The sequence below is a fragment of the Manacus candei genome, unplaced genomic scaffold, assembly GCF_025592945.1.
Source record: "Manacus candei isolate 608988 ecotype Guabito, Panama unplaced genomic scaffold, ASM2559294v1 h1tg000035l, whole genome shotgun sequence".
In the NCBI taxonomy this organism is placed as follows: Eukaryota; Metazoa; Chordata; class Aves; order Passeriformes; family Pipridae; genus Manacus; species Manacus candei.
In genome coordinates, this window is record NW_026138083.1 from 1,590,699 (window position 1) to 1,618,377 (window position 27,679).

Consider the following 27,679-nt stretch of genomic DNA (forward strand, 5'->3'; position numbering starts at 1 on the left):
TTACACTGCTCTGAATGAGTTTGAATTTTCCATCTGGATTTCCTTTCTGTGTGTGTTTTGGGGGTTTATGTTGTTTTAGTGCTATCACTAGTGTGTTTAGAGTTTAGTTGGGAGGTGATATTTGCACATAAACTATTCCAAGAAGGATCCAGTCAGCACTGCCAGCTCGAGAACCCCCTGTCCAGAGGGCACATTCCCGTGTAACAGAGCATTAATCATAGCCCTCTCTCTAACATATTTACTTTAATAAACAACAAATCTATCTTAGAACTACCTACTTGCTGTAAAAGCCTTTCAGTTTTAGTTCATTCCCTCCAGGCCAGGTGTGTGAAGCTGAGGAGGCTGCGTTTCCCTTGGCAGGGGGCCGGTGCTGTGCCTTCTCTCCCGACGGGAAGGCCCTGGCCGTGGGGCTCAACGACGGCAGCTTCCTGGTGGTGAACGCGGACACCGTGGAGGACATGGTCTCCTTCCACCACAGGAAGGAGATGATCTCGGATATAAAGTTTTCACGAGGTACAAGGTGGGAGGGGAGTGTTTATCCTGGAGTTTGTTCTTCTCTAGACAAACCGGAATGTTCCAAAGGGAGACTGGCTTTCTGTGTGCTCCAGGCATTAAGTACTTCACAGTTCCACGTGGTTGTGTGCAGCCTGCTGTAATGGGCACACCCCTGCCTGCTGGATCTGGGGGCACTGCAGCAGTGTAAATGCATAACAATATTCATTAGAAGATTTAATAAGATTTTAATAACCTCTGTGTCTCCTCTTTACAGAATCAGGAAAGTACCTGGCTGTGGCCTCCCATGATAACTTTGTAGATATCTACAATGTGCTGACCAGCAAAAGAGTTGGTATTTGCAAAGGTGCCTCCAGCTACATCACCCACATCGACTGGGACTCCAGAGGTAACGTGTTTGGCCACAGGTACTGCTGGAAACGCCTGTAAAATGGGGAATCAGGGGACTGTTCCCCTCCCAGTGCCTGAGATCAGCTGTCACCACTGATGCACGTGCCTTCTGCCCACAGAGCACCATGTGGGGCCAGTGCAGTTCCAGTCGGTGGTGTCCAGTTCTCTCTCCTTGCTGAGCACTGCCTGGCAATCACTGGGACGAAGGGAGAGCCTGATTGTCACAGCTAATTAAGTCCAGCAGGGTCATTAATGAGCTCATGCTGATAAGCCTTCCCAGAGCTAATGAGATTCCATGCAGGACCACCTGTGTGTCTGGGCCCTGCTCCCCCTGTGCTGTGAGATCCCTGACAGCACCACCACAGCTCGTGTGGGCATGGAAAACTCCCCATCCAGGGGCAGTTTGGTGTCAGTCACTGTGCCAGTGAGGCACTGAAAAGGGACAGGAGCTGACAATGCTTTTGGCAAAGCTGTCTTGTAACATTTTAATGAAAATTAACAGCCCACACATTTATTTTTTCCTTCTGTTGGTGTGATGATGAAACACAAGCAGAGTGTTTCCTATCAGCAGACACTGCTTTGCTGCACAGTGGTAACTTTTTAAGGACATTGGGTGGTATTTAAAATATTACTTATTCAGTGAACCGGGAGTAAAGGATCCTTAGGAGGCTGATTTCAGCATCTCTTTTACTTCTGCTATGGATAATTCCCTGGAGAAAATTTTTTAACTTACACCCAGAAATCTTTTCACTCAATCAAAAGAAAGTACATAATAGTCATAATAATTAATAAGAATCATAATAATCTCTCATTTTATATCCAGGAAAGTTATTACAAGTCAATTCTGGTGCCAAAGAACAACTATTTTTTGAAGCACCGAGGGGGAAAAGACACATTATAAGAATTGCTGAGGTACAAATTACATTTACTGGATTTTTTTTCTATGACAGTTAATTTTCAGAGTTGTCTTCAAATGGTGCTGTTTGTCCTTTTATGATACCATATTTGCAGTGGTTAGCATTAGAATTATTTACTCATTCCACAGTGTCTTTCCTAGCTTTTCTAAATGGTAGAATGTGCAGGTTTCTGTTTGTATCTCTGAATTTATTGTTGTTTATTTATTAGCAGCCATTTACCATAATCCCCTTTCCTGAAGTCGCCTGTTTTGCATGTAATGAGTTGCACACGGGCTATAAACCATCTTCAAACAGCCCGAGCTGGCTTTTCCTGATGTTGATTATTTGTGACAAGTAATTCTGCTACAAAATTGCCAGTGTTTAACACCTCGGAAAACCTCTAGGGAGATTTGTATCCGTGTTGTGTTCTGCCTTGGGAAAGTGGGAATGTTTAAAGCCTTAAACCTTTTGATGATGAAGATACACAGTATCTGTATAAATACAAATACGTGTAAATAAAATGCACAGTGGACAGTTTCTTAAAAGCTAAAAAAAATTAAGGTAATATCAAGCACAGGAAAATATCCCCATGAAACTGGTGTGTATTTGGTCCATATTCAAATGGCTTCTTTGGGGGCAACTCTGCCTGCAGATCGAGAAGATCGAGTGGGACACGTGGACGTGTGTTCTGGGTCCCACCTGTGAGGGGATCTGGCCCATGCACAGCGATGTCACCGTGGTCAATGCAGCCAGTCTGACCAAGGACAGGACCCTCCTGGCCACAGGAGATGACTTTGGGTTTGTGAAGCTCTTTTCATACCCAGTGAAGGTAAGAAGTGACTTTATTTCCATGATTAGAAAGGCAATGAGGGAAGACACTGTTCCCAGGCTGTGACCCTGCTGACTGGGGCACTCTGTGCTGCAGGGCCCACATGCCAAGTTCAAGAAGTACGTGGGGCACAGTGCCCAGGTGACCAACGTGCAGTGGCTGCACAATGACTCCGTGCTGCTCACCGTAGGGGGGGCCGACACCGCCCTCATGATCTGGACCAGGGAGTTCCTGGGCATCCAGGAGAGCAAGCTGGTGGACAGCGAGGAGTCAGACACAGATGCGGAAGAAGATGGAGGTAAAAAGGATTTAATTTAGTCTTCATTCCATGGGGATTTAACTTGAAGTGGGCAAGAAGCTTTGTTGTGCTAAATTTGAGTGTGAGGAGAGCTTGGTAGGACTTCCTTCCTTTGGTTGGTACAGATCATGCTCTCTACTCTCCCCCTGTGAAACAAGGGTAGTTTGTTTTATTGTCTGTTTTATTTTTCCAAGGTTATGACAGTGATGTTGCAAGAGAAAAAGCCATTGACTACACCACGAAGATCTATGCAGTGAGCATCCGGGAGATGGAAGGCACAAAGCCCCACCAGCAGCTCAAGGAAGTTTCAGCAGAAGAGAGGTATGTCCCACAAACTGAGTGTGAAAATGGCAAGGAAAATGTTGCACCCCTTTTTTTAGTCCCAAAGTGTTAATAATAACGTGCTGCAGGAGGATTAGTGATTTCTTCCTTACAAAGTTGAACTGTGACATTTTCTTTTCCCCTTCTCTTAAGAATGTCTCTTTCCATTTTCTCTTTTCCTCATATAGAGGATTTGTTCCTCCATTTTCCTATGAAGAGGCATAATGTATCCTCTAGTAAATATGAATATTTGAAGTTTGAGTTAAAAAAAGGAAAAAAAAGTGTTTTATTTTGAGTGAATATTGCTAAATTGTTACTCACGAAATAATGATTGCCAGTGGTGCAATGACCAGATGTTTTACATTAGAAACCCTGGTACCTTCCAGCTTCTTTATTCTCCTTTGATGATGCAAAAGCAACTGTAAAACTGAGTTTAATTGACCAGTTTAGCTGGGCTTAAAATTGTTTTGTACTCGTGAATTACCAACAATATGAGCATCAGTCTCTGCTGCAGCTTTTCAGCACTGTTTTCAGTCCAGGAGTGCAAATCACCCTTCAGGTCCCTGCAAAGCTTCACTTCTCTGGATCCTGGCTGTGGGTGTGCTGTGGGATGGCAGACAGTCCCTCCTGTCTGCATCCTCAGCCCCACTCAGGGAGAGTGTGCTGGGTTTTATCCAGCACTACAAAAGCCCACCAGAGCTGGGAGCTCCTCCAGTGCTCCCACACCTCCCCTCTGCTGGGAACTGGGCCTGATGAAATGGGGAGGCTCCTCCTCGGCACTGGGGTTGCCTCTGACTTCCACAATACTCTTTTCATGACTGTACATGAAAATAGCATCTTCTATTGTATCCCAAGGTCTGGACTGAAGAGAGTAAAAAGCAAGGGTTTAACATTCTCTGTATCTTTTTTCTTCTTACTGTGTCCGTGTAATCAAGTTTTTGTACTTCATTTAAAAAACAGGTTAAAAATAGTCCCTTGTGACTTGTCCCTTCCATCTTTTCTGCTCAAGAGTCACAGCTATTGTACACCTTTTTATATGTCCTTTTTCAATTACAGCATCTTCAGAATGATCACACCTTTGGTGTTTGGAATTAGCTGTTTTGATACATTTGTCAGCAGATCCCATAATTTCCCTGTGTTGCTTCTTAGGCAAAGATAAATTGACTTCTCTTTCTTCATGGCATTGATATAAATAGCAAGAATTTACAGTGAAATAATCAGAAGCAGCAATTTTATGGTGAAATGTCGGCAAAGCTGTGGTTTCTGAGGGTGCTGTGCTGGGATAGGGCCTTTAGCTGGGAGGGGTGCTGGGTTTGGGGTGCAGCAAGGTGACATTAATGTGTTGACTCCTGCAGTTGTTGGCCCCAGTGCACAGTTCATGCAGGATCTTGGCACTCCCAGCCCTGAGTGCTTCAGGGTAAGCTGACTCCCCTCATAAGACCTATGAATTATGAGGGAAACTTTGTAGCTGTGCCAGATTCCATCTTTTCTGAGAACACAAAAAGATGTAGCAGCTAGAAAAGGGTTTGTCTGACCACGACAGACTTCCTGACATCACTGGGCTGGCTTTTCCTTGCGCTCCCAAAGATCCAAAGTGACAGTCGATCACGTGGGTGGAATGCAGTCTCCGAGTCCTCAACTGGCACCGTTCAGGGAAACCTGAGTCCTAAATCAGCAGGTCTTGAGGACGTGGAGTCTGGAAATCCCTGTGCACAGGGCTATTTGAAATATCAAAGCCACTCCCCAGAGCTTTAGATTTTCTGCCAAAGGCAGACTCTCCCAGTCCCTTCAGATCTGGAGAAGGGACCCAGGGGATGTGTTCCATTCTTTGTCAGGAAGGTATGTGGAAAAACCTGGTAGGCTTTGGAGGAGGAAGATGTTCTGGAGGAAATATTCCCGATCCTTCCTCTGTATAATTGTGCCATATGTCTGTCTGAAGAGCCCAGTGATTGTGCACTGATGGGATCTGTGCACTGTGAATACTCTGACACTGGTAACTTAGGGTTTGGAAAACTCTGGGACAAGCTGGAAGGGCACTTAGGGTGGAAACAGGGAGTTAATCAGAAGACCTGAAAACCTGCTGGTCCACTGCAACATGCAGTGAGGGTCTCAGGAGTGTCCCCCTTACTGTATTTCCTTTGTGGGTCTGAGAAAGGAAAAACTGTCAATTATTCACAGGTGTGGTGGGAAGAAACTCAGAATTAAACAAGTTTAAATTGAAGAAAAGGGAACAAAAGAAAGAAGAGATAAAAGCAAGCTTCTGTCTCAAGCAAGAGACAGGAATAGCTGGGGCTGCCACCCTGAGCTGCTCCTTGGGGGCAAGGGCTTGGAGCTCATTATGTTTCTTTCTTTTAATAGTAATATTTAGCAGGTGAACTGTTGCTGAAGAAGTTATTTGCCTGCTTATGTAATACAAACACGCTTCAAAGGTGCTGTGTGGTGGCACCTGGGAGACAGTTCCATCTGCTTAACCTTTCTGCTTACTAGGATAAGCTTGCAGGACTCTGTGCTTCTGTAATATCGAGAGTGGTGGATCTGAAAACTCAAGGTACAAAATCTCTCAAGAAATAACTACTCGTTGTACAACTCAGGAAGAGTTTGATCTCAGGAAAAACTTAGATATGACAAACTTGGGGACAATTAATAAGGCTTTCTCTTGGAAAAGAAAATGAAAGCCCTTCATGAAATTTATTTTTGCTGTCCTAATTCAAACATCATGAAAATAACCATGATTCTGCAAAATATCTTGGAGGAACATAGAAGGTACCTGATAGGTGTTATGAAATCATGGTCTGGCATTTTGGGTATTTTCTGTCTCCATCAGCAGTTCTAGCTTTAGGATGGAACAACAGCAGGAGAGATGAGGCTGAGGAACAGTTCTGACATGTCTGGTGGTTGTATGAGCGCATTCGGTTAAGATCATTAATCGATTCTTGTTTCTCTCTCCTCTCCCCAACCTTCTTTTTTCTTCTCCCTTTCCATGTGCCCCTCTCCTCCCCCCACCCCTGTCCTGCCCCTCTGTGCTGTGCCCGTGGTGCAGGCGGGGGGTGCCCACCAGAGGGGCCGCCGGAGCCGCCCGGCAGGGTGGGCACTCCCACAGCGGGGCTCCCACACCCCGGGAACCCTTGGGCACTGCTGGCACTGGCCCAGACAACCCAGGACAATTGTAAGCTATGCCTGTGTCACGTAGGAGTTGTGCTGTATTTTGGAAGAGGGACCATTTTGACCAGCCAAGAGTTTATCTGATGAGAAGTAACGCGAGCTCGCGTGCAAACTGTGTTTCTGTTACTAACACAGAAGGCAAAGACCTGTTTGCATTTGGCCTTTTACTAACCCCTAACACGTGCCCTGCATTCACAGCTTCCATCGAGTTTGGTTTGCATGACCCTACATAAACTCTTGTGACATACCTGGGGATGGAAACCCCTCTAAAGCAGGTGGAATGTGTAGAAAACAAAAAGCAGCAGTAGCATGTTGGTCTGGTTTTCTGTTTTCTGAACATCCTGGCTTGTCTCACTCTCCATGAGTTACCTGGGAGCCTGTTCTCCATCGTGCTGTTTGCAGCATGTGTAATCATATGTTCTCATAAAGGTAAAAAAAAGGTGCAAAAGTTGCATTTTCCCTCTTTGAATTTTATTCTTTTGATTATTGATTTCTTTAAAACAACAGGAGATGAATTATATAAGCTTTCCAAATAGCCCCCACAAATCTTTGTAAACTGAATTATCAGACATATGGTTACAAAATTGGTTCCTGCACTTCTGCACACACGTCTGTGGGTGCAGTGTAAAAGCTTTGAATTGAATCTGTGTTGTATTTATGTGTAGGTGGGAACTATTTGAAATGTATCTAGAAAAACACATCTTTGGGGTGGAGAAAATAACTCTGGGCTTATTTCAGCAGAAACCTACTGTTTGAGAATGAGGAGCATCCTTCGGAATATTCACTTTTACTTTCTCAACAGAATTATGTCAAGTTAATGCAACCTAAATGTATTTGACAGCCTGCTGGTTTCATCCCAGTTGTCCCCAAGGCTTGAACACATTGTGACTGGTATTTGTCAGTCCCTGCCAAGCAGTGAACTCAGAGTCAATCTCCCTTCTCCCACAGCTCAGCACAAAGCTGGCCCAAAGGTCTTTTTGGTTTGTGTGACACCTGGGGAGTGTGGGACTGACACGTGTTACCAGCATTTCTCTCTCTGCACTGAGGTTGATGTGAAATGTCCAGCTTTTCTGAGGGTTATTGTGTGGTCCAGGACTGGCAGTAAAAGCCTGTTTCTGGTATTGTGTTATGCAGAGGGAGGATGGGCCTATAAAACTGCCAGATACTATTGGTTGAATGTTTGTATTACACAATAAGCACGGTTTCACAACATGTCAGAGTTTATGTAAGGAATAGCAAAATAAATGGAAAAGACTCTGTTCCTCTCACATGTGATCAAAAACCCTGAGAGAAGCCTCAGGAAAGAGAGACACCTTCCAGATTCTGCTAAAGCTGGGCTGAGTCTGATGCCTCGGTAGCACCTGGAGACAGCTCTCCTGAAATCTTGTTATTTGGGGTATTCAGAACTTTTTAGCTCAAAGGCAGAAATTCAGGTTGTACTAAAGCATCTGACAGTATGTTCTGGGAAGCTGGTTTGGGCAAGCAAAGCTGAGGGAATTCCCAGAGAGCCGTGTGTGTCCAGCTGTGAGGAACGGCAGGTCTGGGGCATGAGGGACGACGGGTCTGGGGTGAGGGATGGCGGGTTTGGGGTGTGAGGGACAGTGGGTTTGGGGTGTGAGGGACAGCAGGTTTGGTGTGAGGGACAGCAGGTTTGGGGTGTGAGGGACAGCAGGTTTGGGGTGTGAGGGACAGCAGGTTTGGGGTGTGAGGGACAGCAGGTTTGGTGTGAGGGACGGCAGGTTTGGGGTGAAGGACGGCAAGTTTGGTGTGAGGGATGGTGAGTTTGGTGTGAGGGATGGCAGGTTTGGGGTGTGAGGGATGGCAGGTCCTGGTGCAGCAGGACCAGCCTGGGTTTGGGTGCAGCAGCTGTTTAAGGAACATCTTCATAAGGTATTCAGAACAATGAACTTGTTAAAAAGTAACAGCCCTCAGATCCCATTCTGAAGTGATTTCCCTCCTCATTAGTCACTTATTTCTCACCTGGACCCTGAGCTGGAATGATGTGGGAATGCAGTGACTGCTGCCCTGACAGGGCAGGCTGGCCCCACTGTACGTTCTGCAGCACTTTGGGATTATTTTTTACTATTTTTTTTAAAGAGTGCATCAGCATACATGTGAAATTATAAATATTATAACCATGCTAAGGCTTTTCCAGTGCTACAGTTTTGAAAAATAATTTAGATTACTGTTGATGTTTCCCTCTAGTTCTGTTTCAGCTTTGCTTTGATCCACTGTATTTGGGAGCAGGGTATTTTCACATTAAATCCTATTTTTGTTTGCTAAGTTAGCTAAAAAGTGGTAAGAAGAAGTAACAGCAGGAAAAGTTCGATGTAAAACTCTTGTGTGTATTGGGATGGGAAAATCCAAGGGTTTAGAATTCACAAAATCTTTAAATCCCTTCTTACAGCTCTAGGAGTTCTGCAGCAGTCTGGGAGCACTGGGGAGTCCCCTCCTGTGAAGGGCACTTTTAAAAGCTGCCTTTGCATTTTTTCTGAAATGAACATACATTTTTTTAGATCCTGGATTTTCATTCTGTTGTCCCACCAAACCTCCATCTGACCTCTCTTTGAGCCTGTCTTTCTCTTCTCAGGAGCAGTCCTGCCCATCTTTGTGTAGCATCCAAATGTGTTCCCTCTGCAGTTCCCAGCCATGTGAATCCCCGTGTTAGTCTCCTTTTGGACTCTGCAGCTTTTCCCTGCCCATTCCTGCTGGCTCAGCCCATCACCTAAGAGTCAGGACACTCTTATCCACCTGTTCCTGCTCCACATCCCCTTGTTGGTCCCTTTTGTGTGACACTTTCTGAAGTTCCAATTCTGCTTCCATTGGCCTCAGAGCAGAATATTGGTGGGTTTGCCGATGTATTCCTGCTGCCGACGGCATCTCCGCTCAGGCAGCAATTACGTCCTGTGCTCTGGGAACAGGAGTTGGTTATATCCCCCTCCCACAGAATTTATCCTAACACTTTTTGATCTGCTTTTTCTCTCTTTTATTTTCCATCTAAACTAATCTAACTCCCCCCCCCCTCTTCCTTAGCTTGGCCCTGTTCTCTAAGATCATGCCTCATTCCTCCCTCAGGGTGCCTCACTCTTCCAAACCCCATTCCCTGTCCCTCCAGCCCCGCTCTCAGTGTGTCTGTCTGTTATCCTCTGTCCTGGTGCTGCCTGTTCACACCAGCCCTGCTCAGGCTGCTCTCCCTCCCAGGCCATTCCTGATGGTGTCCTTGCCTCGCCAAGGGCACCTCTTCACCTTCCTGCATGAAGGTGGCGGGGGAGAGTTTGTCAGCTGGAGGTTGGAGTTCTCTCACTGACACAGCCACGTGTGCTCGTGTAAGAATATCCTCGAGACTGTCATGAGTAACAGGGACTTTATCTGCTGTGTTCACAGTACCTAAAGGACTGAAAGCCCTCTAATGTCTGACTGTGTCTTATCTTTCCTGGAACTCATCCATCCCATAACGTAATTAAGCACATTTATTTTAAATTGCTGGAAAGAAACCGTTAATGCTTGTGTTATGTTTTAACTTGCTTTCCTTTGGAGGCAGGGAATTGTCAAGTAAGTACTAACATGGAGCCCAGGAAAAGCCCAGCTCACTGGGAATGTGCCTTGCAGGCTGCACAGGTCCAAAAGGGCAAAGGGATGTCATTTGCTGCAGTGCAAATTTCTTGTCTTGACGGTGTCATCTTCTGTCTCAAATCAAATTAGGTGTAGTTATGGGCTTGTTAAAAATGAAATTACTCTTAAAATGTTCAAAATGTGCTGCTTTCCGTTCGTTGTATTGAGATGGTGACAAGGCAGTGACTGCACACGTGTGTATATATACATGGCTATGTATATATGAATGCACACAACATCTGTGTTCGTGTGGATGTGAATAGATACCTCTCTGAGTATTTGTGTGTGTGTGTCTCCAAATTAAACCTCATGCTTACAATCTGGTGACTATCGAGCATGTCACAGTGGTAGTGTTCTCTTGCTTTCATAAAAATTTTGGCTTGCTCTTGTCGTCAACTTTGATATTTGTAGGTGAAGAAACGTGAAAACGGTCTGTTCTGAAATGACACTAAAACAGAAAAAAGAGCAGGAAGCCTACGAGAAAATGATTCTTTTCCTAAGTGCTGGTTCAGAGGCCTCATAAACCTGGGCTGAAATGAATTAGTCCATTTGTTTTGTAAGAGAATTAAGTTTTGCAGTAGGTTCCTATGCCCTTCCCTGCCGGTGCTGGCACTGCTGCTCCGTGTTGTGTGAGGGGACTCCAGTGGCCCCTCTCAGAGAAAATAAAGGTACTTGTTCCCTGTGCACAAAGCAGGACAGGCTGTCCTGGCAGGGACTTGGCCAACCCACAATTATGGGCCAAACAGCAGCCTGAACTGGGATAGGGAACAAGCACTCATTGTGTGGGATCTCCACAGTGCTCAGGAGCCTGACAACTTCCTCCCAGCTTCCATCCCTGTCAGGTACCTGAAAACAAACAGCAGTGGAGTCCCGTTCTCCTCCAGTATAAAGAGTGCAGGAAGCAGGGCTGTAGCTTCCTTTTCCCCTCCATCCCCCAGGATCTGTAGCTCAGCGTGCCCAGGGGTGCCAGGGTGCCGTGTTTCTGGTCTGTACACTGGTGCACTCTTTAATTTCTGTTTTAGTTCTTGCTGGCATGCTTGGATAGCACGTGTTGTGCCACAGGGAATGACTGCTCGGCTCTGAAAGTGCTTGTGCATGAGTAACTGCTCAGAAATAACACCTAAACTCTATTAAGTTTCTTGCTTGGCTTTGTTTGCTGCTTACAAGGGGATCAAGGTAACTCTTTCACTCTTCTAATGTCATGAGATCACCCGCTAATGTAGCCGTTGGTCCTTGTGAGTTTGCTTTGTTCTGTTCCTCCCAGCAGTCAGTATTTTTGCTGTGTAGCAGTAACTGTTCCAGCTGTGGGGTTTGTCAGTGGTTGCCTGTAATCCCTCCTGTAAAAACCCAGCTCCAGAAAAAGCAGCTCCCTGTAAGCCAAAGGGATTTTATTCTTCTGCAGTTAATTTTACTGCTGGTTGCAGTCTAAGGACAAGAGCAAATTTCACAGCATATGGAATGTACAGCAAGGATGCACCGTTTGGAAATCCCAAACTGTGGGAATGCTTTCCAAATGCTCCCCTTAGCCTTGTGCCTCTTTTTTCTTGGCAGGATCAGTAGCAGCACCAGAGATTATCTGGCCTTAAAGACCATTTGCACACATCAGATTTTGTCTCAACCTTTGTCTTTGTAGCTACTTTTAGCAACTGTAATTCTATAGAAATGCTTTGCTGGCCTTGGTCTCTTTAATTCACATGGATGAGTGACCTGTACATTTAAATGGAATCATTTTATCTTTAATAAAATCTTCTCAAAATCATATTGAAGTCATGTCAGGGTTTTGGGATGGGGTTTCTCAGAAGAAGGAGGGTTGGGCAGAGGTCAACTGTCAGCTGTAGAAAATCTTTTAGGTCGTTTCTAAAAGCACCAATTTGCTATCATTTCACATTCAAGGTTTTTTCCATGGATTTGTGTCATTGTGTTTTGGGTTTTTTTCAAGTGGTGTAGAGTGGCCTGTTGTGCCACTCACCCACAAAATCCACATCAATGTCATTTCTGTTCTTTCCATCAAAGAGTGTAGGATTTTAGTCAGTTTATTGTACGGCTCTAAAAAAGGCATGGAGCTAATGCAGGGAGAACTGGCCATTTCCTGCTCACACACAAAACGTGTGCTGTGGTTTTGAAGGTTTTATTTCACTTCAAACATATCGATTATCTCCTTTTTTCAATGTTCCTTTCAGGCCACCAGTCAGCAGAGCTGCTCCTCAGCCCGAAAAACTGCAGAAGAACAATGTCCACAAAAAAAAGAAACTGGTTGAGGTCTGGCTTAAAACTTATTCATTTGCTTGAGAAGTGACATGTGCTGGGTGAAACCCATCCCTGGTCTGTGGGCAGTTTGCAACACTTGGTCTGTGGCTGTCATTCAGATTGTTCTAAGGGATCTGGAGTTGTGTGTGGGACAATCATTAAATCCGTTTTCAGGGCTGGAATGCAGCTTCAACAACAATCCATTAACCATCCCTTTGTTTCTGCAGGAAATTTCCTTGGGAATTGCTTGTTGTAAGATGCAATTACACCTCTGATTAATGTTTGAAGTACAGAGTTACCTGTAGCCTGCTTTGGCTTCCTTTAAGGACTTTGGGGCCAGAATTTGGGCTGTTGAAATTTGGTAGTTTATGAGAATGATTTTTGAAAACTCTGCGAATGTCTTTATTTCTTTAACATATCTGATACCCTATATATCTGTGTAATATATAGATATTAAACTGTGATGGGAAGAGTAATGAAATCAGTTCTGGAAGTTGTAAGTGTTTTGAATGGAAATGCACAGAAACAAAACATTTACATTATTTAAGAAATAATGGTATAAGTGCAGTCCCTTAGTTGACCAGTTAAAGTGTTGGAGACAGTCCATGAGAATGCCGTGCCTCCATAAATGAACAGAACTGGGATAACTAACTATTGTTTAATTATTCCATTGCCTCTACAAGGTATTTGTAGCTTGTGTAATTTAGAATTGTGCTTATGTGATCCAAAGTCTGAAATCTCCCTGTTTCTTCATTCCTTTCACTGGTCCCTCCATGTTTTCCCTGACCAGGAGCTGGCTCTGGACCATGTTTTTGGCTACAGAGGGTTTGACTGTCGCAACAACCTGCACTACCTGAACGACGGGGCCGACATCATCTTCCACACGGCGGCAGCCGGCATCGTCCAGAACCTCTCCACTGGTAATGCCACACACACAGCACCTGGAGACCCAAAATGCTTCATGTGGGAAACGGTTCTGGTTGAAAGTCTTAACTTTTTAATATTCCTGTGGCTGGGCCACGTTTTGCATCCTGATAAATAATGCACAGCCTGTGGGTGGCTGGTGGATCAGGCTGACAGTTTTTCCCGCTCAGCTCATCCTGTAGTGAAGACACAGGAATGGTTTTCTCTCCCGGGAGGAGACTGTGGGTTATGAAATGATCAGTACCCCCAAAAATATTAGGAGCTGTAACATGCTTTGTTTCATTTTGAGTTGTTATAGCAAAGTCACGCCACAACAATTTTTTTTTGGTGTAGTCCAGCCTGGGCAAGTTGCTCTTTGGAAGGGGTAGAAATATTCCCTGTGTTTTGAGTAATGTAAAGGAGAAAAAACACCAAAAATGTATCTGACCCTAAGCTGTAGCACCAACATCTCCATATTTTTCACATCTCTCAAAAAAAAGAGAGGAGTTAAAGGAATTGACTTGATTTTATTCCCAAATGGTCCCAGTTCTGCTGCCAAGGAGGGGCACAGGGAGGAAACCTGTCAGATCTGGTGGCCCTGGGGACTCTGGTCCTGGTGTGCCTCTGACCTGTGGCCCTGGGAACACGGGTGGCCCTGGGAACATGGATGGCCCTGGGAACACGGGTGGCCCTGGGAACACAGGTGGCCCTGGGAACACGAATGGCCCTGGGAACATGGGTGGCCCTGGGAACAAGGGTGGCCCTGAGAACATGGGTGGCCCTGGGAAGCATGGATGGCCCCATCTGTTCTTTCTGGACCTGTTCCCTTGGGAGGGTTTCGTCTCCACTTTGCTTCCTGCTGACTGCCTGGTTTTACTGGGATTTTACTGGGAGACCTGGGCCTTTCACAGAGCAGTTTTGGTGTTTCTTGCAGTGGCTGGGGGCTGATTCCCTGGGTACAGCTAATTCCCCAAATACTGCCTTTATCTCTGTCTCTGTGTGTCTGTTTGGGAATGGGCCTGGGGATCAGAGGGGGGCAGCCCTGGACACCTTTACTGTCCTCCCCCGTCCCCTGCAGAGCATCAACCAGCTCCAACAGTCTCTGCTCCAGGGGCTCTGTGGTGGCTGCTGGGGGGAATAAAGCCGTGTTTGGGTGTTCCCAGGCAGCCAGAGTTTCTACCTGGAGCACACTGACGACATCCTGTGCCTGACCGTGAACCAGCACCCCAAGTACAAGAACGTGGTGGCCACCAGCCAGATCGGTACGTGAGCCATGCCCTGAGGGCCACCCACAAACCACGGGGGCACTGGTGGATTTGGGGCTTTTCCCAGTGGGAGTGTTACCAGTGTTACTGTCCTTTGGAAGAGGTAGTCAAGCTTCAGGCTTTTCTTGTGGTTTCAATTCAGTTTCTGGTCGTGAGTCATTGGATTTTGGAGTTAATTGTAGGATAATCGAATTTCACAGGGCAGGATTTGATAAACTGCCTAAATCATCTCGTTAGTCTGAGTTACAGTCTGAGTTTCCTTCCTGTATCCGAGGCACTGTTTAGCAGTGAGGATACTCTAAGGACCATTTCCTGTGCAGAAAAGGAGAGAAACAGAGGGAAATCTCAGCAGAAGTCAGGGGCCAGTTGAGAAACCATATAGATTTAAGTGTTTATTACTCACATGGAGAGCCCTGTTAGATTCCCTGGGACCTTTGGCAGGAGTAAACATTGTATGGGGAATGTGGGATGACTTAGGAGATCTGCTGCCTTTCAGCTTCATGCTTAATGCATAATTAACTTGAAGAAGAAGAACAGGGCCAGAACTCCTAGCTCAGACCATTCTGGAAGGAGACTCAAGTCCAGAACTTTGGGACAGAAGTAACTTAACAAGGGACAGGAAAATGGTATCAATGATCAGCGTGACAAACCATCTGCTGCCTATACTGAGCACTGCCACTCAGTTTGAGTGTGGGGTGAACACCCAAACCTGCACGTGGTGCCAGGGCTGGTCAAAATGCTGGTTTCTGGAAAAAATGGCTGTTAAAGGGCCTTTTCTTAGGGCCCGTGAGATCAGTGTTTCTGAGTTTGGTTGATACTTCTTTGTGTAACTACAGGTTCATTTCACTTTTAAATGGAGTAATTTTTAAAACCTGCATGTCTTTAGCCTTTCTTTTAAATGCCACTTTTAAAAGTCAAAAGTACTAAATATTGTTGCGATATTTGTGTATAAAACCCAATATACCCAAAAAAGTTCAACAATATTGCTGCTTATTTGTTTTGTTGATTTAATCCATATCCATTTTTCGAGTTTTTAATTTCTTTTTTCCTTCTGGTGCTGATGCTGGCACTTGAGCATGAGAAACACGACTTATTTCACCTATTGTTTTCCCTTGGTGCTTCCTCATTTGCCATTGCTCTCACAATGCAGGTGACATGACAGAATTCCCAGGTAAGGCTGACTCCTTTGTGAATTGTGGCAGAGTCGTGTACAAGTTTCATGTTGCCTCGTTGTATCTGAGTCCCAGATACAAGTGAAACATCTACAGTTTCCTTTGCATGAGGCTCTTCATAAATGTTATGTTGTTCTTTTAGAACTTGTCTGATTTCATGGACTGCAATGATTCCCCCTGTGTTTTGCAAGCTCTTATGATTTCTCTCTGTGTTCCAGTAGTGTTACTCTTCAAACAAAACCAAACCCCCAACTTCTGTCTGTTCAGGTTAAATGTTGAGTGCCTGGTTTGCACTGAGGCCTTCCAGCATTAATCCTCTTTAATCCACCTCTTTGCCCCCAGGTACAACTCCCACAATCCACATTTGGGATGCCATGAGCAAGCAAACCATTTCAATGCTGCGCTGCTTCCACACCAAAGGGGTCAACTACGTGAACTTCAGTGCCACTGGCAAACTGCTGGTGTCGGTGGGGGTGGACCCCGAGCACACCATCACCGTGTGGAGGTGGCAGGAAGGTAAAAACCATGGAAAAGTCACCTTCCCTCAGCCCAGCAGAACCGTTCACAGTGATTGTTCACTTTGCCTTTCAAACCTTGGGACTAGATCTGTGTTCTTACTCTGAGTGTCACAGTTAAGGGAGGTGACAAAGGGCTAGAAAATATGGATAAGATGATAAATTTTATACATCTGTTATAAGCAGAGGTTAAGGAAAGAACATTACTCAATACAAAATTACATGAAATTAAGGAAAGCAATTTCTTTTCCTTCTTAAAATCCTTGAAATTCTGTGCTGTAGGTAGGCCTTTGGGAAGTCATTTCCAGGAAAGAATTATCTTTGGGAAAGGTGGAGGGGAGAGGAAAAGTGCCTCAGCTCATTAGTGTGTCCCTATGCATTTCACTGGATGGGAACTCACTGGTGATCTCCAGCATTTCTGTGCTGTTGTTTCACTGAGCCAGGAGGCACTTTGTGCTGTGAGGGCCTTAAATCTGCATTTCCTAAAACCGTGGGGTGCAGTGGAGTAACCAGGGGCCTCATGGCTCGAATGCATTAAGATTCATACACTAAATAATGTCGGGCTTTGCAGCTTTCAGCATCTGGGACACAGATCCCTAATCCAATACCAGGTCAATTGATTTTATAAAATCCCATCAGTGCTTATTTTGACAGGTAAATTTAACTTTATTTTTATCCTTTCCTAATTCAAACAGGGGCTAAAGTTGCCAGCAGGGGAGGACACCTGGAGAGGATCTTTGTTGTAGAATTCCGGCCGGATTCCGACACCCAGTTTGTGTCCGTCGGGGTGAAGCACATGAAGTTCTGGACACTGGCTGGCAGTGCTTTGCTCTACAAGAAAGGAGTCATTGGCTCCATGGAAGATGCCAAAATGCAAACCATGCTTTCTGTTGCCTTTGGAGCAGTAAGTTCAAATTCCTTGCTACGGAATTTTATATTAAGGTTTTATTAAAACTGCAGTTTTCTGTGTTGAAATCCAGCCCAGGGGGGATGGTGCTTGTTAGTGAAATGTGGATTTAACACCTGCACACCTCGAGACCTTTACCTTTCTAAGCACAACCGGGTGTCTGTTGGTGAATGTTTTTTATTAATGGCTGTGCACACCCACTGCCTGGCTTTTATTTTCTTTGCTTTCCTGGTTATTTAGCACTTCACTGGTTAAAAAACTGTAATACTGTTATTTTGTGTATAGACTCTGCAACCTTTTTCTCTGCTAATGGTATTTGGTGTGACAGTGACACAACCAATGGTGACAGCACAGACCACTGTCCAGACCACAGACCATAGACCACTGTGCAGAGTGGTCATGAAGGAATTGTGAATTTGATTTAAGGGATTGCAGTTGGAGCTGAACAGAAATGCAGAGGTGTCTCTTACATGTGAGGTTGCTGCTGTTTGTTGCAGAATAACCTCACGTTCACGGGTGCCATCAATGGGGATGTCTACGTGTGGAAGGACCATTTCCTGGTCAGGCTGGTGGCCAAAGCTCACACAGGCCCCGTGTTCACCATGTACACGACGCTGCGGGACGGACTCATCGTGACAGGAGGGAAGGAGAGGCCGTAAGACACTTCCCCTTCCTGCAGTGCACTCCTGTGTGCTTGTTGTGTTGAGTTGTTCATCCAGCACCCCAGAGATAACTGGGCTCTGTGCTGGAGCAGTTCCACTCTCAGTTTTGCATAACCTGCCCAGCTGTCTCAGTAAGTCAAAGACCAGAGGAGGACACACTCCAGGGTGGCAGTTACACACCAGGGTCACACTGAACCTCTTAGGGATTGATCTGAACACCTGGATAAGCTCCTTGTTGCCTGAACTCCTGCCATAAGTGAGATTTTCTTAATTTCTTAATTCTGTCAAACTCCAGCCAACCCCTCCCAATGGAGACTCTGTAAGGCCTTCAAGTTATCAGAAGTACCATTTGCCAAGTGACAGAGATTTGAGATTAAATGACAAGAGAACAATTGGATTTGGGGTGTTTTTTGAACAAGAGAACAAATTAATGATGCTGTTGAAAATATGAGGTGTGAAAACATTTGATTTCTGATTTACTTTCCATAGCACAGTAGCGAGGAGTCCTTACATATGGCAGAGATGATTCAGTGTGTGCTCTGTGACTGAAGCAGGAAAACACTGATGGGATTTGCAGATGGGATTTGTGGTGAAGGAGACACTTGGGTAACACAACCCCCTTCTTTGCAGCACCAAGGAGGGGGGAGCAGTGAAGCTCTGGGACCAGGAGATGAAGCGGTGCCGGGCCTTCCAGCTGGAGACGGGGCAGCTCATCGAGTGCGTGCGCTCCGTGTGCCGGGGCAAGGTGAGGGAGCTACACCAGGGGGGAACCTGGGTGGCATCACAGGGGAGGAGACTTTGCCTCCCTGCTGCTCTTCCTTCTTCTCATCTTCCTGAGCCCAGGGGTGGGCTTGAAGCTGCATTTGTGATGCTTAGTGCCAGCCTCTGCTCCAGGGTCAGCAGGGGCAGGGCAGGGCTCAGCAGGCCCCCGAGGGACAGTGCTGAGTGCAGGACCATGTTTCATCACCCAGACCCTTATCTCCTGGTTTGCTTTTCAAAAAGCAAAGGGAATTTAGGTACTTGCAAGGTTTGCTTCCCATGAAAGGCAGGCACAGCTCAGGTGCTTCCCTGGGGCACAATGGATCACAGCTTTTGTTTTATTGAAGTCAGAAAAACCCCAGGTTGCCACTGAGAATTACTGAGGGACTTTGGTAAAGTGGAAAACAATAGAGAGTAGTTTGACTTGCTGAAGTCATTGTTGCCCACGTTTAAATTGTACTTGTAAATGTGTCCTTGCAAATGCTCCATGAAAGGAGGGTGTGATGCTGCACGTCAGTGACTGTCCCCTGAGCTCTGTTTCACTGGGTGCACCAAGGCCCTGGAATCTGCCATACTCTAACACCCCCACTGGGGAATGTTGTTTTATATTTCCAATCCAGTAGCCATTAACCAATTCCAAACTGTATCTGCTTTTTCCAAGTATTTGCCAAAGAAAGCTCTTGTAGTGCAGACCGTGAGAGGATGTTACTGTTGCACTGACAACCTCTGTCCATTCTTCTGCTACAAACAGGGGAAAATCTTAGTGGGAACAAAAGATGGGGAAATCCTTGAAGTAGGAGAAAAAAACGCTGCTTCAAACTTGTTGATTGACTGTCACATGGAAGGGGAGATCTGGGGCTTGGCAACTCACCCCTCCAAAGATATATTTATCTCTGCAAGCAACGATGGAACAGCGAGGATCTGGGACCTGGCAGACAAAGTGAGTATCCCCAAGTGGAAAAGCTTGTGATTAGATGGGAATGTTTTATAGAAGCCATCGTGTTGCTTCAGGGTTTTTTTCCCAAGACAAATTGACTAACAACCACCATTTCTAAAACCAACAGATCAATAAAACATTTTAAAAAAATTGCAGAAAGGTTTCTGCTCCTGCTGGGTAACATAAATCTTTTCAAAAGGTCCTTAGCTAAGCTAGCAGGGATCATTTTTAATAAGGGGAATGAATATGTTATAAACACAATCAGCAAAGAGAAAGTGCTACCAGTTGTAGGAGATATTAAAGTCACAGATCAGGAAATCGATTTTTTGGCTTTTTCTACTGTGAAACTGGATGTCACCCTACAAACTAGATGCAAACACGAAACCCCCCTGTGAATTCCATGCACATCCCAAAGCCTGCTCTGCACCATATGCCTGGTGGGACGTGAGTCGGGGTGTGAAACTCCGGGTTTATGTTTAGAGGGAAACAGAGGAGCGGCTTTGTTGGGAACGAGGCGCGTTTGAGGCGCCGTGTTTGGCAGCTGTCCCTGCCCGGGGAGGTGTGAGCCTGTCGCTGTGTCCCCACAGAAGCTGGTGAACAAGGTGGCCCTGGGGCACCCGGCCCGCTGTGCCGCCTACAGCCCCGACGGGGAGATGGTGGCCATCGGCATGAGGAACGGCGAGTTCGTCGTCCTGCTGGTCAACAGCCTCAAGGTCTGGGGCAAAAAGCGGGACAGGAAGTCAGCAATCCAGGACATCAGGTAGGAAATCCCACCTCAGGTGCTCCAAATGCACCGCCCCAGCTCCAGGAAACGGCCAGCAAGGTCCACATTTCCAAAAGGTTTCGTAACTCCGTGTTTGTTGAAACCTGTGTGAAAGGGAGACGTGCACTCGCGTACCTAAGGCTTGCATTTCCATTTACCTAAAGCTTGTGTATATCTTGGATACCACACACTTCTTTTCCCCTGTGATTAGTTCAGTTGCAGCCACACTGCAGAGCGGTGATTATGGGAGTTAATATGACAGTACTTTTCCAAATTGCAAGTCCTGTTGTGTATCCCAGAGGATTAGTGTTTCTCTGCACATGGCAAGTGCAATGTTACCACCAGTTAACTACAAGCGATGTAGACTGAAATCACAGAATGCTTTGGGTGGGAAGGGACCTTAAAGCCCATCCAGTCCCACCCCCTGCCATGGGCAGGGACACCTTCCACTAGCCCAGGTTGCTCCAAGCCCCATCCAACCTGACCTTGGACACTTCCAGGGACGGGGCAGCCACAGCTTCTCTGGGCAACCTGTACCAGGGCCTCCCCACCCTCACAGCCAAGAATTCCTTCCCAATCTCCCATCTAACCCTGCCCTCTGGCAGAGATATCCTCAGTCTTCCTCTTCGTGGTTTGGGTTCAATCTTGCTGTTGATAGAATTTTTTTTTGTTTTCCAGTAAAAAAATTACTGTTGTGTTGTCATGAGAAACAAAAGCAAGTCTTGCACAGAAACAGTGACATCCCTGTTCCATGTTTTCTTGTGTAGGATCAGCCCAGATAACAGGTTTCTGGCAGTGGGGTCACAGGAACACACTGTGGATTTCTATGATCTCACCCAAGGCACAACCCTGAACCGAATCGGGTACTGCAAGGACATTGCCAGCTTTGTCATCCAGATGGACTTCTCTGCAGACAGCAGGTACATCCAGGTATGTCTGGGATGGCCCTGGAGGGTGGGACTGACTGTGCCAGCAGGACAGGAGGGAGGCACGAGGTGGGCGAGGGATCCCCTGGGCGAGGGAACGGGGACGACACTGGGAAAGGAGCTGGGGATCATAACCCTGGGGGATGGCTGGGACTGTGAGAGCTCACCTGACTGGGGAGGTTTCCTCAGAAATGGTTCTGATTTAGTAAAATTGGGTTGAGATGAGGCAGAGAGTGTGGAACAGAAAGGAATCTGTCAGCTCTGCCAGGAACCATCTTCCTGTGACACCAACGTCATGTTGCACGGGATGGATTTTACAGAACCAAGAGAAAGGAGAGATTTTATCCCAGATGTTTCATTCCTGGTCAAACTGGTTGCTGCTGGCAATCCTGCAGAGGATGCTGGATCTCTGGCAGAGGTCTCAGCTGTTTCCTTTCCCACTCCCAGGTCTCCACGGGCGCCTACAAGCGCCAGGTTCACGAGGTGCCCCTGGGGAAGCAAATCACAGACCCTGCAGCCATAGAGAAGATCACCTGGGCCACGTGGACCAGGTACAGCCAGGGACATCTCCCGTGGGCTCTGGCACACCCCTGGGGCTGTCTGGGGTCTGCACAATTACACCAGGGGTGTCCCAGAGCCACAGGGCTCCTGTCCTGGGCCCCTCCCACGGCCCAGGCCACTGCAGCTTCCCTTCCCCTGTCCCCCAGCTGGCACTGCCTTGTCCCACCCCAACCAACGCCGGCAGCACAGGAGGCCTGGAAGTGTGTCCTAGGTGTGCTGAGAGGTTGTGTGGTCATTAAAATACATTCCCTGACAGGGATCCACCCAGGAGCCTGTGGCCAGGAGTGCAGAGCTGTGGCTGTGCTCCCCTGCAGGAAGTGGGACAGGGGATCCTGCAGGATCTGACAGGGGGTGAGAACCAGGCAGGTTTAGAAGGGAAATGAGAATCCTCCTCCTCTGGCTGCTCTGCTGCCAGGCATAAAAACGTACCCCAAATTCCCTGTTTGTGAGGGCTCCTGACAGCTGGTGGGAGGGGGCAGGCACCTCTGGGTGGGTAAATAGCAACAGTTCCAGAGGAACTGGAACCAAGGGCAGAACAGCTATTTTTGAGAACCAGTTGCCCTCCAAAGAAGAATTCCCGCCCTGAGGAGGGAACTGGCCTCCCTCACTGGCCAAGGGAACACTGGGTCAGGAATGCCTGGGGAGGGCACATACAAATCCATAAGGGATGGAGGAGACCCAAGCTGCACCAGGCACTTGTGTAGAACAGTGCCAGTGGTTTCACAGGAGATAAACCTCAGCATTTATGGATAGAGGTGGTTATAGGGTCACACAAAACCCCTGTACTCTTGTGATGGTCTCCATGATGAGATCGTGTTCAGGGCAGTGATTTAGAGGAAAAACCTTGTTTCAAAGGCAGCAATTCCTCATTACTGGGCTGTGTTGCCTCCCCATCGTGTGGAAGAGCAGCAGCAAGTCAGTCCTGTGGTCTAATGCTTTTATTTCGCCCTGTTTTGGAGCATCCTGGGAGATGAAGTCCTTGGGATCTGGCCCCGCAACGCAGACAAGGCAGACGTGAACTGTGCCTGTGTGACCCATGCCGGGCTCAACATCGTCACGGGGGACGACTTCGGGCTCGTGAAGCTCTTTGACTTCCCCTGCACAGAAAAATTTGTGAGTGGCCGCTTGATTTTCACCTCTCCAGCTTTTGTTTTTCCCAAACTCCTCAGCACTGGGTTTCCCAGCACCCAAACCACACGGTCCATCGCCGGCAGCTCCCAGGAGAGCCCGGGGGGTGACACGGACTGGGCCATGGACCTGGGATTGCTGTGGGGCCCAGTCTGTCTGTGTCCCCTCCTGAGCTCCTGTGGCCCCTCCTGGTGTGTCTGTGTCCCTCTGAGCTGCTGTTCCTGCCCACAGGCCAAACACAAGCGGTACTTTGGGCACTCGGCGCACGTCACCAACATCCGCTTCTCCCACGACGACAAGTATGTGGTGAGCACCGGGGGAGACGACTGCAGGTAAGGCCGGGCTTGGTTTGGAGTTCAGCCGGGGCTGCACTCACACACAGACACACAGACACACACACACACACACACATACACAGAGACACACACACACATACACAGAGACACACACACAGAGACACACACACACATACACAGAGACACAGAGACACACACAGACACACACACAGACACAGACACACACAGGCACACACAGACACACACACAGACACACATACAAAGAGACACAGACACACACACAGAGACACACACACACAGAGACACACAGAGACACACATGCACAGACACACACACACAGACACACACACACAGACACACACAGGGACACACAAACAGAGACACACAGAGACACACATGCACACACACACACAGAGACACACACAGAGACACAGAGACACACGCACAGACACACACACACACACACACACAGACACACACACACAGAGACACACAGAGACACACAGAGACACACACAGAGACACAGAGACACACGCACAGACACACACACACACACACACAGACAGACACACACACACAGGCACACACAGAGACACACAGAGACACACACACACAGACACAGAGACACACACAGAGACACAGAGACACACGCAGACACACACACACACACACAGACACACACAGAGACACACACACAGACACAGAGACACACACACAGAGACACACACGCACAGACACACACACAGACACACACGCACACATACACGCAGAGACACACAGAGACACACAGAGACACAGAGACACACGCACAGACACACACAGAGACACACACGCACAGACACAGACACAGACACACACAGAGAGACACACAGAGACACACAGAGACACACACAGAGACACACAGACACACACACAGAGACACACACATACAGAGACACAGACACACGCGCACAGACAGACACACAGAGACACACACACACAGACACACACACACAGAGACACAGAGACACACACACATAGCAAATGTCATCCTAAGAAGACACTAAGAACACGCAGCAACACGCTAAGAACATGCAACAACACGATAAGAACATGCTAAAAACATGCAACATGCTAAGAACATGCTAAAAACATGCAACATGCTAAGAACATGCAACAACATGCTAAGAACAGTCAACACACTAAGAACATGCTAAAAACACGTGACAGCACGCTAAGAACATGCAAAAACATGCTACAACATGCTAAGAATATGCTAAAAACATGCAACAACACAGTAAGAACATGCAACAACATGCTATGAACACACTAAAAACATGTACCAAGCTAAGAACATGCAACAACATGCTAAGAACACACAGCACGCTAAAAACATGTTAAAAACATGCAACGACACGCTAAGAACATGTAACATGCTAAGAACATGCTAAGAACATGAAAAACACACTAAGAACACGCTAAAACAAGCAACATACTAAGAACACACAACAACACGCTAAGAACACGCAACAACATGCTAAAAACACGCATCATGCTAAGAAGATGCAATTCTGGAAATTTCTGGGAAATTCAGGAAAGGAAATCAAATCTCAGAAAAGTAAATATCTGGAAAGGTCTGCAATTTTCCGAAATAAAATAAAATTTCAGAAATTTCCTGTCCTGAAATTTTATTTCCTTTTGAAAACTTCCAGAATTTTCCAGAAATTTCTGCAACTTTCCGGAACATTCCAGAAATTTCCTTTTCTGAAATTTTATTTCCTTTCAGAAAATTCCAGAAATTTCCGGAACGTTCCAGAAATTTCCTGTCCTGAAATTTTATATCCTTTTGAAAAATTCTAGAATTTTCTGGAACTTTCCGGAACTTTCCAGAAATTTCCTGTCCAGAAATTTTATTTCCTTTTGAAAAATTCCAGAAATTTCCAGAACTTTCTAGAAATTTCCTTTTCTGATATTTTATTTCTTTTCGGAAAATTCCAGAACTTTCCAGAACTTTCCGGAACTTTCCAGAAATTTCCTGTTCTGAAATTTTGTGTCCTTTTGAAAAATTCCAGAATTTTCCGGAACTTTCCGGACCTTTCTGGAACTTTCCGGGACTTTCCAGAAGTTTCCTTTTCTGAGATTTTATTTCCTTTCGAAAAATTCCAGAAATTTCCGGAACTTGCCAGAAATTTCCTTTTCTGAAATTTTATTTCTTTTCGGAAAATTCCAGAATTTTCCGGAACTTTCCGGAACTTTCCGGAACTTTCCAGAAATTTCCTTTTCTGAGATTTTTATTTCCTTTTGGAAAATTCCATAAATTTCCGGAAAGTTCCGGAACTTTCCAGAAATTTCCTTTTCTAAATTCTATTTCCTTTCGGAAAATTCCAGAAATTTCCAGAACTTTCCGGAACTTTCCAGAAATTTCCTTTTCTGAAATTTTATTTCCTTTTGGAAAATTCCAGAACATTCCAGAAATTTCCAGAATTTTCCAGAAACTTTTAAGAACATTCCTTTTCTGAGATTTTATTTCCTTTTGGAAAATTCCGGAAAGTTCCGGAAAGTTCCGGAACTTTCCAGAAATTTCCTTTTCTGAAATTTTATTTCCTTTCAGAAAATTCCGGAACTTTCCGGAACGTTCCAGAAATTTCCTGTCCTGAAATTTTATGTCCTTTTGAAAAATTCCAGAATTTTCCAGAACTTTCCGGAACTTTCCGGACCTTTCTGGAACTTTCCAGAAATTTCCTTTTCAGAAATTTTATTTCCTTTTGAAAAATTCCAGAAATTTCTAGAACTTTCCGGAAAGTTCCGGAACTTTCCAGAAATTTCCTTTTCTGAAATTTTATTTCCTTTCAGAAAATTCCAGAACATTCCAGAAATTTCCAGAATTTTCCAGAAACTTTTAAGAACTTTCCTTTTCTGAGATATTATTTCCTTTCGAAAAATTCCAGAAATTTCCGGAACTTTCCGGAACTTTCCAAAAATTTCGTGTCTTGAAATGTCATGTCCTTATGAAAAATTCCAGAATTTTCCGGAACTTTCCGGAACTTTCCAGACCTTTCTGGAACTTTCCAGAAATTTCCTTTTCTGAAATTTTATTTCCCTTCAGAAAATTCCGGAACTTTCCGGAACTTTCCAGAAATTTCCTGTTCTGAAATTTTATGTCCTTTTGAAAAATTCCAGAATTTTCCGGAACTTTCCAGAACTTTCCAGAACTTTCCTTTTCTGAAATTTTATTTCCTTTCAGAAAATTCCGGAACTTTCCGGAACGTTCCAGAAATTTCCTGTCCTGAAATTTTATGTCCTTTTGAAAAATTCCAGAATTTTCTGGAACTTTCCAGACCTTTCTAGAACTTTCCGGAACTTTCCAGAAATTTCCTTTTCGGAAATGTTATTTCCTTTTGAAAAATTCCAGAAATTTCCAGAAAGTTCCGGAACTTTCCAGAAATTTCCTTTTCTGAAATTTTATTTCCTTTCGAAAAATTCCAGAAATTTCCGGAACTGTCCGGAACTTTCCGGAACGTTCCAAAAATTTCGTGTCCTGAAATGTCATGTCCTTGTGAAAAATTCCAGAATTTTCCGGAACTTTCCGGACCTTTCTGGAACTTTCCGGAACTTTCAAGAAATTTCCTTTTCGGAAATGTTATTTCCTTTTGGAAAATTCCAGAAATTTCTAGAACTTTCCGGAACTTTCTGGAACTTTCCAGAAATTTCCTTTTCTGAAATGTTATTTCCTTTCGGAAAATTCCAGAACATTCCAGAAATTTCCAGAATTTTCCAGAAACTTTTAAAAACTTTCCTTTTCTGAGATTTTATTTCCTTTCCTGAATTTTCCAGAAATTTCCAGAATTGTGTGTTCTTAGCATGATGTGTGTTTTTAGCATGTTGTTGCATGTTCTTAGCATGATGTGTGTTTTTAGCATGTTGTTGCATGTTCTTAGTGTGTTGTTGCATGTTCTTAGCTTGTTATTTTGTTCTTAGCGTGTTCTTGCGTGTTCTTAGCGTGTTGCATGTTCTTAGCATGTTGTAGCATGTTCTTAGTGTGTTGCATGGTTTTAGCATGTTCTTAGCGTGTCGTTGTATGGTTTTGTGTGTTCTTAGCATTTTGATGCATGTTCTTAGCATGTTGTGTGTTGTTGCGTGTTCACTATTTTTCGCATGATTTTCATATGACGTTAGCATGTTCTTAGCATGACATTAGCATGTTCTTAGCATGACATTAGCATGTTCTTAGCATGACTAGCGTGTTGTTAGCATGACGTTAGCATGTTCTTGGCATGTCATTTCAAACATGCTAACGTCATGGTAAGAACATGTGAAAATCATGCTTACAAAAAGGGAAAATATTTTCACATGATTTTCACATGTTCTTAGCATGACATTAGTATGTTCTTAGCATGACGTTAGCATGTTCTTTGCATGACGTTAGCATGTTCTTAGCATGTTAATTTTTACATGCTAGTGTCATGCTAAGAACTTGAAAAATGCTTACAAAAAGTGAAATTAATATTTTTGGCATGATTTTTAAATGTTCTTAGCATGACATTAGCATGTTCTAAATAACATGCTAAAAATCACGCCAAGCCCAGCATGCTGAAAACCTTAGTTTCACTTTTTCTAAGTATAAAGTTCACATGTTCT

General features: G+C 45.4%; 1 protein-coding gene across 8 annotated transcripts in view; it reads left to right on the forward strand.

Annotated features, from left to right (window-relative positions):
- EML6 (EMAP like 6) overlaps positions 1–27,679 on the forward strand; it is an 87,178-nt gene that overhangs the window by 55,824 nt on the left and 3,675 nt on the right. For 4 of the 8 annotated variants that reach the window (XM_051792823.1, XM_051792825.1, XM_051792824.1 and 1 more), the window contains exons 23-42: positions 361–513; positions 770–901; positions 1,727–1,815; positions 2,452–2,628; positions 2,725–2,926; positions 3,121–3,247; positions 12,202–12,280; positions 13,059–13,188; positions 14,335–14,433; positions 15,587–15,607; positions 15,951–16,124; positions 16,819–17,027; positions 17,528–17,685; positions 18,323–18,437; positions 19,203–19,391; positions 19,976–20,148; positions 20,919–21,081; positions 21,525–21,628; positions 22,598–22,751; positions 22,998–23,098. In XM_051792823.1, the coding sequence (XP_051648783.1) occupies positions 361–513; positions 770–901; positions 1,727–1,815; positions 2,452–2,628; positions 2,725–2,926; positions 3,121–3,247; positions 12,202–12,280; positions 13,059–13,188; positions 14,335–14,433; positions 15,587–15,607; positions 15,951–16,124; positions 16,819–17,027; positions 17,528–17,685; positions 18,323–18,437; positions 19,203–19,391; positions 19,976–20,148; positions 20,919–21,081; positions 21,525–21,628; positions 22,598–22,751; positions 22,998–23,098 (2,749 nt within the window). Of the gene's footprint in view, positions 1–360; positions 514–769; positions 902–1,726; positions 1,816–2,451; positions 2,629–2,724; positions 2,927–3,120; positions 3,248–12,201; positions 12,281–13,058; positions 13,189–14,334; positions 14,434–15,586; positions 15,608–15,950; positions 16,125–16,818; positions 17,028–17,527; positions 17,686–18,322; positions 18,438–19,202; positions 19,392–19,975; positions 20,149–20,918; positions 21,082–21,524; positions 21,629–22,597; positions 22,752–22,997; positions 23,099–27,679 lie in introns of those variants that run through there. The other 4 variants (XM_051792828.1, XM_051792829.1, XM_051792826.1 and 1 more) reach the window with 3 other exon arrangements.